The 16,426-nt window shown below is 34.8% G+C and overlaps 1 protein-coding gene across 1 annotated transcript in view; it reads right to left on the reverse strand.

Annotated features, from left to right (window-relative positions):
• Nucleotides 1-16,426, reverse strand: part of GUCY1A2 (guanylate cyclase 1 soluble subunit alpha 2) — a 268,832-nt gene that overhangs the window by 87,741 nt on the left and 164,665 nt on the right. Inside the window, exon 5 of the mRNA XM_046686272.1 lies at nt 6,771-7,256. Within this exon, the coding sequence (XP_046542228.1) occupies nt 6,771-7,256 (486 nt within the window). The remainder of the gene's footprint in view (nt 1-6,770; nt 7,257-16,426) is intronic.

Here is a 16,426-nt window from a genome sequence, read left to right on the forward strand (position 1 = left end):
TCTGGATACACAATATTTATGTGCATACAAACACATGCACACACAAGCATATGCACACAAAACACACAACCATTCACCATATATGCCCAGAAACATCTATTTGAGAAATGACAGTTAACATTTATACTCACTACCATGGACCAGACACTGTAACAAGCATTTTACATGTGTTTCATTTAAAATCTCATAAAATATAACTATGAAGTAGACAAAATTAGTCTCTTTATTTACACATGGTGAAACTGAAGCAGAGAGGTTAAACAAGTGGTTAAAAGTGGAAAGATGAGAACTCCAAGTAGTGTTCTTAAGACAGCGCTGGGATTCAGCAGCTTTAGCTGAATGGAATGAAAGGAACGTGGAAAAGGATCCATCCTTCTCCTTGTTTTTCCCTTGACTCCAGCCCAAATGCTTGCCAAAGGCAAAAGTGTAGATGAGGCAAAACTCTTGTCAGGTAATTTTTAGGCATTACGGTATTTTGAAACTGACAATATAATCCCCCCAGTAGAAAAGATATCAGAACAGAATGCTTATCTGTGACTTTTCACTTTACCTTCTAAAGCACATAAATTAGTTCTTTTCTACTCATTAAAATTGTGCTAAAAATATATGTTAATTTCCATAACATTTTGTAGACTTCTATGCAAGTCATGCCCTGTTATCAAGTGAGTGAGTCAAAAATGTTTATTGAATGAGTGAAAAAATGAATTGAATAATTTTTTTACTTCAGAAATTCCCCTTTTCTAGACCTCCTAGAAGACAGTTACTTCATTTCCAATGAAATTATGGCAAAAGTAAACAGCATTGATGTTGATGCAAGCCAGTAAAAACAGCCAGTATAAACCTTTAGCAGCTTTCAATTTCAAAAGTGTGTGCACTGATCATTAATGCAGAAAATATGTAAATCTTGGGGAAAAAAATGAACCAGTCCCTCTTTACTAAATGGGACTGGCACTTAGTGCCAAGAAATAGAGTAAAATAATATACATATTTATAAAATTCCAAGAATAACCTAAGTACCTAAGTACTCTGAAAGGGTATTTTATCATAAAACAAAACAAGAAGGAAGACAAGCATTTTATTTTTTTTCTGCAAAATCCCATTCACACTGAAGAGGCATCGTTGAGATTCTGTTTCATTTTCTGAAGCCTGGCTGAAGGTCCAGTGAACAGCTGGCTTTAGTAGCTCCATATTGTCAAATGTCAAGACAAATCAAAATTCTTGAGGCATAGAGTTCTGTAGCCTTGTAACTTTATGAAAAATGTCTGCTTTCAGCTCTCACCAAGGAGGTTAAAGAAAGAGATTCAAGTCTGATGTAGCTCCTTAGCCAATTTACAAACTGCTAGCCCATCAGTGCAAAGTGTAGGTGGTTTCCACTAAGACCTCTGAACTCGAAGAGCTTGTCTGACTCCGTTTCCCTGGGATGTTAACATGCCCACTCAAAACTGAACTCTGATCACCTTATATATAAACCTTCCCATCATGGATATTTATCAACGTTTACTTCTGCATTCTGTATTTATTTTTAGAATGTATAGACTTTTTTCCACAAAGTAGTTAAGAAGTTATATTTAATAGGAGTCTATAGTTAATAGGAGACTAAAGCATAATAATCTACTTATATAAATTAAGTAAAATGTACATGATCTTAATGGCTTTTCTAGCCCTTTATATTGGTATCATATTTATGCATGTTTGGAGCTTATAAAGCCAACACAGTGTTTCCATTGGTCTTTGGGGATTTTCAGAAGAACTCAAGCTGTCGCAATTTTGAAATTGTATTAATGCCCAGAGTGTCCGCAAATGTATTCTATTCACTTTCAAGAATGGATAGAACGAACCTGCTAACTCCAGCATCTCTGTGGATCTAACTCCTGTTTTAGCATTTAAAAGCTCAGCGGACATCTATGTATCCTTTGATGCAGTGGCCATATTTGGTTCCCTTTTGACTCTATAGAGGGGGACCTAGGCTTACTCTGGCTCTAAGTCTGGTCCCAGCCAGGGAAATGGCTCTGGTTCTGTATCACAGTTTGTTCTGATGACAGTCTTTATACTTCCTGCCTGGTTTCCAGTTCCTGTAAACCAGTCCCCTTGTGCCCAGTCCCAAGGTCTTGTGTCCCCTAAGAGTGAACCTGGATTTCTCTCCCTTACTACTCTGCTGGACTCAGCTTTTCCACCTGGACTTAGAATTCCTGAATTCCCTTGCTAACATGAACCTTATGTTGTTGTTTTTCAGATTCTCAACATCAGAGTCCCTGATTTAACAGAATTCTGGTCCTGGTGTTTCTTGACTGCCCTATCTTGTCTTTCTATCCCTTCTCCCAACCCAAGCCTGACACCGATACTCAGTGTTTAACTCAACCAACAGTTGCAAACCAAGTTTAGGGTTTGTGATGGGAATATTCCACTACCCCCCACCTGATAGAGAAAAGTATTTTATTACTAATATTTTTTTGAGTTGCCTGGGCAAGGTGATTTAAAAAACATCAACTCTTATTCAGTTTAATTATTTTTAAATTATACCCCTTATTGCCCGCACTTGGGATCATTGACCCAATGTCCCCTTCTTAGTGTGCTACTTCTCCATAAGAGGGATAAGGGAGAAGATGCTAGCTAGTTTCTGACAAAAAGGGAGGGTGGCAGATGGAGAGTCCCCAACTTTTGATGATGCAGCTTCTCAGAACTCTGAACTGTTTGCAACTGGAAGGGATGGGGGCATATTTGGATAAGATGTTCATAGAGGTTTTTTCATAATTTGATAGTATAATTATAGTTATTGATCATGTAACATAGTTTTGATAAAGTTTCCACTTCTTGTTTTTATTACTTAATCTTTGTCTAGTCCAAGCCTAGACTTGTTGAAAAATTGTAGGCTTTAGAATCAGATGAGTCTCTGTTCGAATTTTGACTTATTAGCTATATTATCTGGATTATTTAACCTTTCTGAAAGAAGTTTATCAGAAAATGGAGATAATATAGCAATTCCACATGTTAATCATGGGAGATTAAATGAGATCATATTTTATTCTTTTCTAAAAAGCACCGGGTGCACTATAGTTATGTACATACAAAACATAAAAAATAATCACATGATACATAACCCCATATGTCCAGATACACTTGTCTGAGAAACAATAATGACAACTAACATGTACATTTACTACTATACATCAGGTACTGTTCTAAGCACGTTGTATATATCAGCTCATTGAAATGCTCACGATATAACCATGAGGTAGATACATCTAGTATCTTAGCTTTATGGGTCATAGAACTGGAAGAAAGTGAAGTCAAGAAAGCAATTAAAGGTGAAAAGATGAGAGCTCTATGGAGTGTATTTAAGTTAGCACTGGGGTACTGTAGCCTTGGCTTAATGCAATGAGAAAAGCGTGGAGAAAGACTCATCATTCTCCTTGCTTCTCCCTTATTTCAAGCTAAAGGCCTGGCAAAGACAAAAATATAAATGAGGCAAAACCTACATTAGGTTGCTTCAACAGTCAATGCTGTTATTATTATTAATTATTATTTATTATTATCGTATGTCATTGATTTAAAAAGTTAGAGTTACCAGTTCTTTATTTTGTTCGTTCTCTATACCCTATAAAACCTAAGGAGCAAAATAGTATGTAGTGCACTATTTACGTTGATTTTTTACTGAATATTTGCTTTTCTAAGTATAAGAGGATCAAAATTATAATCAATGCTTCCTTTGACTTACCTAGCTCTTACTTAGTATTCATACACATGTAACATCCTGGCAGTCAAGCAATATAAAGGCTTTAATTCTCTCAATGCTTGAAATATGCACAGTAAAATCTATAGCTTCTTCCTAAACCTACTACATTATAGAAGGTTTGATTATTTTAGCAGAACTTTCTTATTATGATCAAATTTAGCTGAATTCTACCACTGGAAGTATATTTTGTCACTGCATCCATCTCCTTAATGACAGGAAAACATGGAATAATAAGAAGACCAAAAGAGGGACAACTATAAACTTAGAGATTGGAGCCTTACTGTGGAGTAGCAGCCTTTGAATGTCCCCTATGGGGCACTCCTTCTAGTTCCCTAGTTGTTTTCTTCCTTGGCATTCAGCTTTACCTGGTTTCTTTTCACATTTCTAATATAAAACAAAAGTGGACTATATCTTATTTTTCTCTGTGGTATGATTATTCCACAGAAAATTCTACACATACTTTAAACCCAGCAAAACTCTTTTTCATTTTAGAAAATCAGCAGAGTTATGGTCCTTAAAAAAATTCTATCACTTTTGAGATTTCTTTCTCAATAGCAATTACAAATTTAGCAAATATTTCATGGTATAAAATAGCACTGTGTAAATTTTCTAGAAAATAAGGTGGAATGATGACAGTGATTAGAAATCTTAAATTAGGCAGGTCAGACAGAAGATTTCTAATTTGTATCCCTCCTGATATATTTCTCATAATATACTTCATTTTATCCTACCCAAGATACACAAGATTACACAAGAGTAATATTGTCCCTTTATTTGTCTCTCCCTCTCTCTGGCCATACCATCATCGCTCTGGTTTCAGGACATATTGCAATTCCTAGTCTGGATCCTCCAAACTCAACCCCTATAACTCTGAGTAAACATTAAAGTTGCCCGATAGACCTATTCCAGATGCATACACATATTGGCATTGAAGATATGTTAAAAACACCTGGCTCTGGAATCATATTACTTTGTAATTTATTGCTAAAATTTCAAGTTCAGTTTAAGAGAATTTGTGAACGAGAATTGCTTTATTTTTCAATATATATATGAAAGATGGAAAGCATGGCTGTGAGTATCGGAAGAAGAGGAGATCCATTTTGTAACTTAAAACTCGTTGATAATTATTTATGACTACATGAAACTATCCAGTTTAATAACATTTAGGAAAATTTGAGGGTCATAGAGGATATTCCCACAGATTTTCTTTTTCTGTGAGGTGTCTTAGCTTATCGCAAGAGAAGGGAGACTTGATTGAAGTCCGTGAAATGTAACTATATTTTTAAACCTTGAAATAGTTTTCATAGCCTCAGAAGATAGCTCATTTCTTCTCTTCTTAAAACCTAGCTGACACTTATATTTAAATCAGGAATTTCCATGTTTTAGCAAAGGAGAACCTGTTTATCTATTTATCATTCTCATTTAGTTGCATGAATTGAGGGCCAAAAATAACATATGACTGCTTTAGCTAGAGGAAGCTAACACAGCAAATCAGTGGTTTAGAAGGAGGAGATTGGTGCTTGCAGAGACTAGGGCAATAGTGTCAAAGTCTGGAGGAAGGAAAAGTGCTGGCAAATTCAGGCCCATCTGCTCTTTCTTCTGAAAATCACTGGGTATAACAGTGACAGACTCATTGTACTCTCTCTTCGGTTTAGGATCAGACATTTGGCTCTCTCTACCATAAATTATATAACAGTAAGTTATAAGGAAGATAAATATAATTTACAAGGACTCTTATTTTGTATAACAAAGCAAAACCCTCATACCTACTTCAGACTGAACGTTTAGCACTCAGAAAGGACTTACTAAAATATTTAACATTGGCTGAATATTACACATAATGGAACTAGCAAACATCTTTCTCTAAAGGAGATACACCTTAATGAAAACTTACTCTCTGGATCATAACATCAAACTACACTATGAAGCAGACAGGCTCTTGCTGAATCTGCTTATGTGCAGATCACACTATAAAGAGAAATAGTGATCTAGATGGAATTGTAAAGAAGAAAATAAAAACCTAAAGCTCACTGCTGTTTATTTATACTAAAAGTAACTGCTGTTCTTCATATAAAAAACCCATGCACCCTGACATTGTACAATCCATGTGAAATTCTATGTAAAGTTACAGAATTATTCATTAGGTAGATATGGGGCTGAATCACTCAAGATGTTGCTATGATTTTAATAAGAAATTAATAAGGAGTTCACCAAATCAGACTGACAAATGGTACCCATTTTCAAAGCTCTGCCATTGTGTAGCTTAGAAAACGAACATGCTTCCACCAAAAACCATTGGTCATTTGGGCAATAGCTAGAATATTTACATGTATTCTTTCAGAATTAGAGAGACCTGACAATTGACAATGAAATGCAAAGTTCTGATTAACTAAGATTTAACTGATAATTCAATGCATATTTTAACATAAATTGTTTCTTGTAATTGCCAACATAAAATTCTTAGTTTATATTGGAATCCTGCTCTCTAAGAAATCAGCAAGTTTAATTTTTTAATGGTAATGAATTTAGAGGACTAGCTCTAGAGAATCTTTCCTTACTGAGCAATATCATGATTCAGTTACCTATGTCAATAGCATAAATTGACTCATAATGAAAGTTTACTCAGAAAGCAGAAATACTTGTATTCTGTATAAATATTTCCAAATGAAAGAGATATCCATCATTTAATATCAAGTTTAAATAGGAAAAAGAAAATTGTATGTTTCCAATTTAATTTAGATGACAATTTACCATTAAAAAGTAGTCAAATACCATATGATCTCACTCATACGTAGAAGATAAAAACGACAAAAAAACACATAGCATTGGAGATTGGACTGGTGGTTACCATTGGGGAAGCGGGGAGGGGGGAGGGCAAAGGGGTGATTAGGTTCACAAGTGAGGGGATGCACTATAATTAGTGTTCGGGTGGTGAACATGATGTAATGTACACAGAATTTGAAATATGATGTACATCCGAAAAAAATAAAAATTTAAAAAAAAAAGTATTTATATATAAGTAACTAAACCCCATTACCTTATAAATATCCAAAAATCCACACTGGTGGTCAAATCTGGTGTACAGTTCATTCAGCATGCTGATCACTTGCATGGGAGTACACTGGGCACATATGGCTGTGAAGCCAACAATGTCCGAAAAGAGCATAGTAACATCGTCAAACTTTCTGGCCTGCACTTGCTGCCCTTGCCACAGTTGCTGGGCTACATCGCCAGGGAAGATAGAATATAGAAGATCCACTGTTTTCTTTTTCTCTTCTTCCAGGGCCTGGTGAGTTCTTTCTAAAGTTGCCTTCAATTTATCCATTCTCTTCTTCAAGCCATCTTGGGCCTTTGCTTGCTCACCAACCAAAATGACATCTCGGGTGGCATCATGGATAGGGATGTCCGAGAGATGCAGCCCTCGGCCCATGAGTTCATCCAACTTGTCCACACATGGAGAGCCCAAGAATAAAATGGAATTTGATTCTGGGACATGGATCATTTGTCCTTTGACTTCCATCACCTGCAAAATTAACATGGAATTTTGATCAGGGCTCTTCACATAGTAGGTTCACAAAAATTAACTTATCTGATGAAGAGAAAGAACAAGAAGAGTTTTATTAGTTCTACTGATTTTCTGCTTTCATATAAGCAAATTTAAATATGATTTACAGCCAGTGTAAAATTTATGGTTCTAAAGAGAAACATTTGTTATTGTCTCTCACTTGGCCACTTTCTAAAGACAATGATGAAATGGAAAGTTTGATCAATGAGAAATGAAACAGGAAAACATTTTCATTCAAAATGAAATTATACCCAGATACATCGTGAAACTTGTTCACAAGCCAGTTCAAAAAACTTCAACCTGCTTAATAGTAATAGAATTAAAATAAATCCATCTGTCAAAGGAACCACATTTAACTGTCACTAAAATAACACTCATAAAATAAGTCCAGGAGATTAAAATGAATCAAAATAATTGTTTGGCTTGATGTAAGTCATTTGTCCACTAGTTGTAGTCCTTTGAAAATATAGTAGTCTTTGCACTGACTAGATTAGTGGATAATTCACTCGGTCTCAAAAATAAAAATTTAAACTAGATATCATTAAGCCAGTATTACCAGAAAATAACTATCATCAACTAGCATGTTCAATATAAGTTAAAAACAAACTCCCAAAATCAAGATAGCACTAAAGGAATTCAGTTAATAAGATAAAGAATCTGAAGATGTAGTCATTTAAATCTATTCCTCCTTTCTGTGTTCTTTAACTGGAGAATTTGGGGAACTGATGTTTAATGGAAATCTTAGTGAACACAGGCTTATGCCATCCTAGCTTGGTGTCCTAAGGAACACTCAGAGGGGATGAGCACCAGCAGGGAAAAAAAATGGATTTAGGATATGGCTATCCAAATATAGTTATTTGGGTTAGAATAAGGTATTTCAGCACACCTGGAGAGGAAGCTGGTTGCTACCTGGAGAGAACAGCCAGAGTTGACCAACTAAGACTGTGCTTCATTTTCATCTACATCACTTTCCACATTCCACACTACATGGAATGTGCTTATATATATAAAAAATATATATATTTTCTCTTGTTCTTCATAGCATGAAGCAGTTAGGCCAGTTGATTAGACTAGAGGCATAGAACAAATACGGGGTAAAACTACAGAGACTTGAATTTTTAAGCCTGCAAAATATGTCTTACTTTGTTCCCCTTGCACCAATCACTAAGATTTAGTCTATATAAGGAAATAAAATTGAATCCTTGCTTGATGTTATAATTTTTGTGAAATGAAATGTTCAATCTACCTTATGTAAAGTTTCTGTTAGTGTTCAGTATTTCATCCTTTTATACATAATACTCTCATTTATTCATCTAAGTATTTATGGAGTGTTTTAATTTTCTAGTACTGCTCTGGGTGATAGGCATAAAAAGATAAAATAAGCTTCCCTTTTCAAAGATATCACAGTATGGGGGACCCAAATCTATACAGCCCAGAGAATAGAGTAGGCTCTAAAAAGACGGCAGGCTATGGTTTGAATACAAAGAAAATAATTGTTTTGAAAAGTATTTCCAGATTGTTTTATATATGTTTGATATGATTGGGGGGGGGGTGAGTGTTGCTAATGATACATTCTTTCCCACTGTTAGATTAGTAAGGAAGATACACATTATACACAAACATATTACACAAATATATACATAGATATACAACCTCACAGTTAAGAATTAGATTAACTCTTTTCTTAAGATTTAGGGTAAAAGCAAAGCTCTAATGCCCTTAGATTTAGACTTCTCTCTGGTCTCTCTCCCCTCACATTTCTTTCTAATTATTTTCTTTTTCTTCTGCATCTTGCTTCCTTCTCCCTTCTCTCTTTTGTTCTTTGGACTGACTGGTTTTCAACATCCTCTCTTCATTTGGTCTGTTTCTCTCCTGCTCCCTTTCTCTCTCATCACTGGTTTTCCTCATTGGCTCTTCCTTTTCCTTTCTCTTTTCTTCCTACATATCAGCTCCCACATTTCCCATCACAAATGGACCTTTTTCTTTTTCGCCCTTGCCACCATCTCTCTATTTTATATACAGAATCAGTATGTGTGTACATTCATAAATAATATTATATTTATTTTCTAGATGTAATAAACGAGAGCGTTTTTTTACCTTCAAAGAAGCTGAGTTGAATGTTATATTGCTATCTCAAAAATATAAAACATAAATCTATTCTTGGCCGTTAGTTGGTTTTTTGAAATTTCTGAATCAGGAGAGCCTGAGAGAAAAAATAATGGTTTATCTCCTACACTACATAAAAACAACTCATCAATGAGAAGCCCCAATATACAGAGTAAATAATGTCCCTTTTTTATATTTTTTATCAGAGAATTTTTTCCTTATTTAATAATTGTGCAAATTCAATTGAGCATTTGTGTCTCTGTCATAAATTCAGTTTTATTCTAATAGGAAAATAACATAAATTATTCTTCTTGAATTATTTTTGTTTCATTATAATTATAAATTCAGAAATTCATTACAATCTGCATTTATTAATTAAGCAAAGTGTAAAACTATTAAAGGAACTACATATTTTTATGTACAGAAAACAGATTTGTGGAAAAGTGCATTAAATTGAAAAACAGCTAAGTTTTTATTGCATCATAAATTATACGAAAGTTTTAATGAAATAGCATAAGGCATATGAAAAATAAACTGTCTTTAAATTTACCAGATTTCAGAAACTGGTTAAGCATAATAAAGGGGAATATTTGACTCTCGGCAAAGGGGTTAAAAATCATCTTATCACAAAGCTTGGTTGTTGGGTTCTGTCAAATTACCTGTGTTATTTCTATTTTTCTGCATTGATATCTCTACAAAAATATTTACCACTATAATTAAGAATTAATTGAAAATTAAGTATATCCCGGTCATATAACTGCATACTACCTATTCTTATATTTTTGCACATCCCAAATATGGACTAACCTACACTGTCATGGATATTCAAGTTTTATGAGATAAGCATTTGTAGCAGTGTTATAATGGTCAGAAAAGAAAGATTGGGAAGAAATCATGCCTGGATTTGAATTCCAGCTCTTGTGACACTTAAGTGTGCAAACTGACCTAGGTTCAACTACTTATCCTTTCAAAGCCTCAGTTTCTTTATCTATAAACAGAGAGGATAATGATAATGATGTTGATGAGGATGATGCCTGTAGCTGACTCAACACATCAGTTGAATACTTGTATGGCTAGGTACTATGCTGAGTACTAAATTTATATATGGTTATTGAATTTTATTTTATGCTAGCTATAACTATCCTGATTTTTCAGATGAAATTTAGGGAGGTAAAGAGACTTGCTAAGAATACACAACTAACGAACAACAGAGTCAGCGTGCAAACCCAAGTTGGATTGGCTCCAGAGGACATGCTCTTAACCACTCAGGAAGCATGATGGGCAGGGGCGTGAGGGGAAATAACAATTCTAAATACGAATCAATGTGATGGCAAAATATCCTTAATGAGATGTTGACAACAGGCAGTTGAAAAGAGAGAAGTTGTGGCTATTGATGTAGATAAAATAACTACTTGCATGCCTTTGTACTTAAATTCAGTTCAGTAAAAAGGTTACTTTTACATGTAATTTCAGATCTCTAGGATATAACTTATGAAAGCAGAAAGAGAATGATATGTCCCTGGTGACCAGAAGGGTTTTTGTTCTCACAGAGTAACATTCACTTTTGAAGAATTAGCTCTAGCAAAAAAAGTAGGAGACAAGTGCCCAGCCCCCAAAATTTCTATGTCCTCATAGTCCTGAGATTCTCCCTCTCACAAACCCCCATCCAAGGCATCGCATGGCTAGAGTCACCAGCAAGAGGGATCCTGCCACAATAAACGCCCAGCCAGGAAGTACACTTTATTTACACAGGCAAAAACCCCTCCTCCTTTGCATTACACCTAGCCTCAGGAAGCTTGTTCTGCCACCTCAAGCAGCATTAACAAGGACAGGTGGGAGCTCCAGAGGCATGAAATAAAACAAGCAGACGAAAACAGCACCTATAAGCTCTGAAAATTATACTATCATTGCAGCTGCAGCCTACAAAAGCAGGCCAGGACTTGCATGCCCAACCTAGAGTAATTGCTATTAAAATAAAAAATTTAAATAGGATCTAGTGTCTTCTAACATAATAACCAAGCTGTCCAGGATATAATACAAAACCAACCATCATAATAAGAACCTGGAAAATCACATCTTGAATTTAAAAAGTCAATTAATTGATGCCAATACTAAAATGAATCAAATACTGGAATTATCTGTCAAGAATTTTAAAGAAGACATCATAAAATATTTCAACAAACAATTACAAATTCTTTTGAAAAGAACAAAACATTAGAAAATCTTAGTAAAGCAATAGAAGATAGAAAAATAACCAAATGGAAGGGTCAGCCCAGTGGTATAGTCGTCAAGTTCATGCGCTCTGCTTCAGCAGCCCGGGGTTCACTGGTTTGGATAAGCCATGCTGTGGCAGACGTCCCACACATAAAGTAGAGGAAGATGGGCATGGATGTTAGTTCAGGGCCAATCTTACTCGGCAAAATAAGGAGTATTGGCAGTGGATGTTAGCTCAGGGCTAATCTTCCTCAAAAATAAAATACAATGGAAATCATAGAATTGAAAAATACAACAAATATAGAAAACTTGCTGGGTGGGCTCAAAAGTTGAGCAGAGATGACAGAGGATAGAATTGTAAATGTGAGGATAGTTCAATAGAATTTACTCAATCTGAATAGAGAGAGAAAATAGAATGAAATCCCAGGAGAGGAGAAAGAGTACGGTTGAAAAAACATTTGAAGAAATAATGGCTGAAAATGTCTCAAATTTGATGATGGATATAAACCCATGGATTGAACAAGCTACACGACCCTCAAATTGGATAAACTCAAAGAAATCCACTTCAAGACACATTATAATTAAACTTCTGAAAACTAAATTTAAAGAAAATATCTTGAGCCAGAGAGAAATGATGCATTACTTACAGGGAACACTAATTAAAATGACAGTAGATTTCTCATCTGAAACTATGGAAGCCAGAAGAAAGCACATTTTTTTTAAATACTGAAAGAAAAGAAGTGTTAACTGTGAATTCTATATCTGGGGTAACTGTCCTTCAAGAGTGAAGGGGAAATAAAGACATCTGTAACAAAAGAAAACTAAAAGTCTTTGACCTAGCAGACCTACCCTTAAAGAATGATTAAAGAAAGATCTTCAAACAGAAAGAAAATAAGAGAAGGAATCAGAGCATTGGGAAGGAAAAAAAGAACAGAAAGACTAGAAAGACCTGAATAGATTATCCTTCTCCTCATGAGTTGTCTAAATCATATGTGATGATTGAAACAAAAATTATAACACCATCTGATACTTATCACAAGTATCCTTATCAGGGAGAAGCAGAAGGAGATTACATACATACACAGAGGAGAAGACAGAGATTGGAGTGGTGCAACCACAGCCAAGAAACACCGAGGCATGCCAGTAGCTACGGGAAGCTAGAAGAGGCAGGGGACAGATTCTCCTCCAGATCCCCTGGAGACAGCACATCCCTATCCACACTTTGATTTCAGATTCTGACCTCCAGGACTACGAAAGAATAAATTTATGTTGTGTTATGCTACCAAGTTTGTGGTGATTTACTAGAGTAGCCACAGGAAACTGATACAGATTGGAACAACAAAATCAACAAATAGGATCTAATTGACACATATAGGATGATACACCCAACAACAGCAGAATACATGTTTTTATAAGAGCCTGTGGAACATACACTAAGATAGACTATATCCTGGGCCACATAAAAAATACCACAACAAATTTTAAAAATTGAAATTATACAGAACATATTCTCTGGCTACACGGAAAAAACTAGAAATCAATAACCATAAGATACATTCATAATAGTCAAAAACTGGAAACAACCCAGATGTATTTCAATGGGTGGATGGTTAAACAAAATTGGAATACTACTTAGCAATATATAGTCTACTGATATAGGCAAAATTTTGAATGAATCTGTAGGGAATTATGCTGAGTGAAAAATTGCTCAGCTAATTAAGTAGAAGGGCTTTTGTTTTCCTCACTTGCTTATTTATTTTTACCATTCAATTGTTTGTGTTTTGATTCTAAGAATATAATTATCCTAAGAAATAAGGTGTTTTGAAATATTCCCCCAGAGGGCTATTAATTTTTAAAATTTTGACCTAATTTCTGCATTTATAATAACTACAGTTTTTAAAAATTTGTAAAAAATGTTTTGATTTTCTCTGACAAGACTCTTTCATTAAATATCCTTATTTTAGAGGCAATTTAAAAATTCTTAAGTCAAGTACACTAAATACAATTTAAAAGAAATTAAAAGCATTCATTCACTTATTTGTTCACCTGTTCTACAAATATGTACTTAATGTCTACAACCTGCCAGCACTACTCTAAGCAGTTTAAATATGCAGGAATTTAAGCAGAAAATCTTTGCTTTTTTACTGAATTGAATAGTAAATTCAATAGTAAAGTGCATATGTATCTCGAGGAATATTAACATCTAAGGTTAATTAATGCTATTATTTATTCTATAGATTGAAATGTTGCCTTTATTGAGCTGAGATGCAATAAAATTCATATTGTTTATTGATGAAAACAAAAAAATAACCCTTCAGACATTTTATCTTTCTGTGCTTGCTTTATTTTCCCACGCGTTTATATTTAGTTTTATTGCTATTCTTTAAATCTGAGAAATTCATTCTAAAAATGGATTTGAATTCTGTTTTGATAGATAGGCCAGTAAGCCACACAACCAAGTGAATTTAATCTTCCAGGTTTAGATGTCACTTTTACTTTTAAATCACAGCAGTATTCATATAATATTTAAAGGACATAGGTTTATGCTTTACAGTTGAAAGAAGAGTATCAGCAAATGTTCTGCCATTCTGTTGTGCAAATTCTCCAAATGGGAAATGCTTATGTTTTGCTTTTAGATTCTTTATTCATTTTTTATTTAACAAGCACTAAATTTCACACTATGTGGGGAATATAAAATTGATATGCAGTTTTTAATATCTTGCATATGCAAACTACCTTTTTTTCCCAAAGGGTACTAATGATTTTATTTTTCATCACATTCACACAGTTAGTAAATCACACACATTAAAGGGACAGCACTGAAAGTCTTCCTTGCTTTAACACCTGCGGCTAGCTACACCTCTGGGTTGTCCTTGTCACCACGCTGTCATTCACATATACCATGGGGGATTTTGGTTATATGTCTACATCCAGCTTATAAAACTACACTTCAAAGAGCTGTAATAAATTTTTGGAACCACCACTAAAATATTCTGCAAAGACAGGGAATTCTATAGTCTTTTCAAGGAAATACTACAAAAAATGATTTTGCATAAAGCACTAACACATTGTTACATAAGGATGAATGAAACCTCCTTCTAGTAATAGACAGCCATTTGAATGTGTGAAAAATATTGGCCATTTTGACCCAGCTAATTTAACATGAGAATATTCTTATAAGGCCTAAAAAAGGCACTTAATTTCCAATTTTCCAATTTTATGTTATTTTTATGTGTGAGTTGTGTGTGTATGTGCGCTTATGTTAAAATATTTGTTCTCCCACACCTCATTTCATTCTGTGAATCACGGGTAGGGTGGGAGATCAAGGGTGGCTATTTAACATATTGCTTAGTAATGAAAACAGTCTTTTTTCACTTTAACTCAACTGTATTAAATATTTAAAAGAAGTAACTAGAACTTGTGCTTAGATCCAGGTTGGCAAAACTCATTGTTACATACTGAGAATCCTTGCTGTTGGGTAATCAGAACTAAGAATACAGAGTGCAGAAGGAATTTTCTAATGGAATAATAAGGCAGTTGCTTAGTCCAGGGCATACACCATGGCTGAAGAAATATGCAGAGCTGCAGAATCTAGTTTTTATGTAGAGGATTGAATTTTTATAGAGAGGATCATTATTCGATAGATCTTTCTGCAACGATGAAAATATAATTAGTGCAACTGAAGAACTAAATTTCAAATTTTATTTGACTTTATTAATTTAAATTAAAATGTATGTAACCACACATGGCTACTGGCTAGTGTATTGGACAGCATAGCTCTGAAGAAAAATTTGTGGCTCCAATATTCAATCCATCATTTGGTCTAGGTATTATATTTTATTTGTTTTGCGGTAAGAAATGAATTAATATTTGGGTCACACAAATGTTTTTTGCTTTTAACAACATCACACAGAAGATTTAAGAAAATATTATGTCTAAGATCTTTACTCAGAGCTAGAGAGAGAACTGAGATTCAGACAGTCATGGTCTCTGCCGGCATGAAGCTATTCTGATAGAGGATATAGAAATTATTTAAACAAAAAAAGAAAAGATAAGTTATGGAGAGCCAAGGACCCTCCTGCTGCATAACAAATACATCCTGTAAAACATGCTCTTAAGGCATTGGTGATCTCTTAAGAGGTAGGAGAGGTTTCTAAGGACATTGCCCTCCACCCACACCAGAAAAGGAACAACCAAATCAAAACAGAGAAAGTAAATAACAAACGAACAGTGAAACCTTAATAGGGAGCCCTGACAGGGGCAGAGAGAATCCAGGCTGTGCTGAGAGCCATGTGGAGAGAAGCTGTTGGGATTCTGAGACTTGGGGCAGGTGTAAGGTTAGGGAGCCTAGTCAGAGATTCCTGAGCTGAAGCACCACCCTCAAGGAAGGCTGGAGTGGTTCTTGGTCTCTGGTATCTAAAACTTCCCCAAATTAGGCTCTTAAGACTCTCAATATGAGTAAGCTCAAGCAATGAATGAAAGCAAAGAAACAATGAACACTAGATTTGGATCTCCAAAAACTGCAGATATTGGAATTGTCATATTCAGAATACAGAGCAGCTACACAATTACAAGTAAGGATACAATCATAAAGACAAACTAGCACTAAGAGACTATAAAGGAATGAGCAGGCAATTAAAAACTTGAAATATATCATAACAGGAACGAAAGCAGTATTCACTTTAAACAGTTGTAATGATATAAATACAAACAGGCCTGTATACCATGTTGAGCACAATACCTGGTACGAATTAGCCTTCAATAACTGTCAGCTAACCTCATTGTGGATTCGAATCAGAACCTCCTGT

The sequence above is a fragment of the Equus quagga genome, chromosome 14, assembly GCF_021613505.1.
Source record: "Equus quagga isolate Etosha38 chromosome 14, UCLA_HA_Equagga_1.0, whole genome shotgun sequence".
NCBI lineage: Eukaryota > Metazoa > Chordata > Mammalia > Perissodactyla > Equidae > Equus > Equus quagga.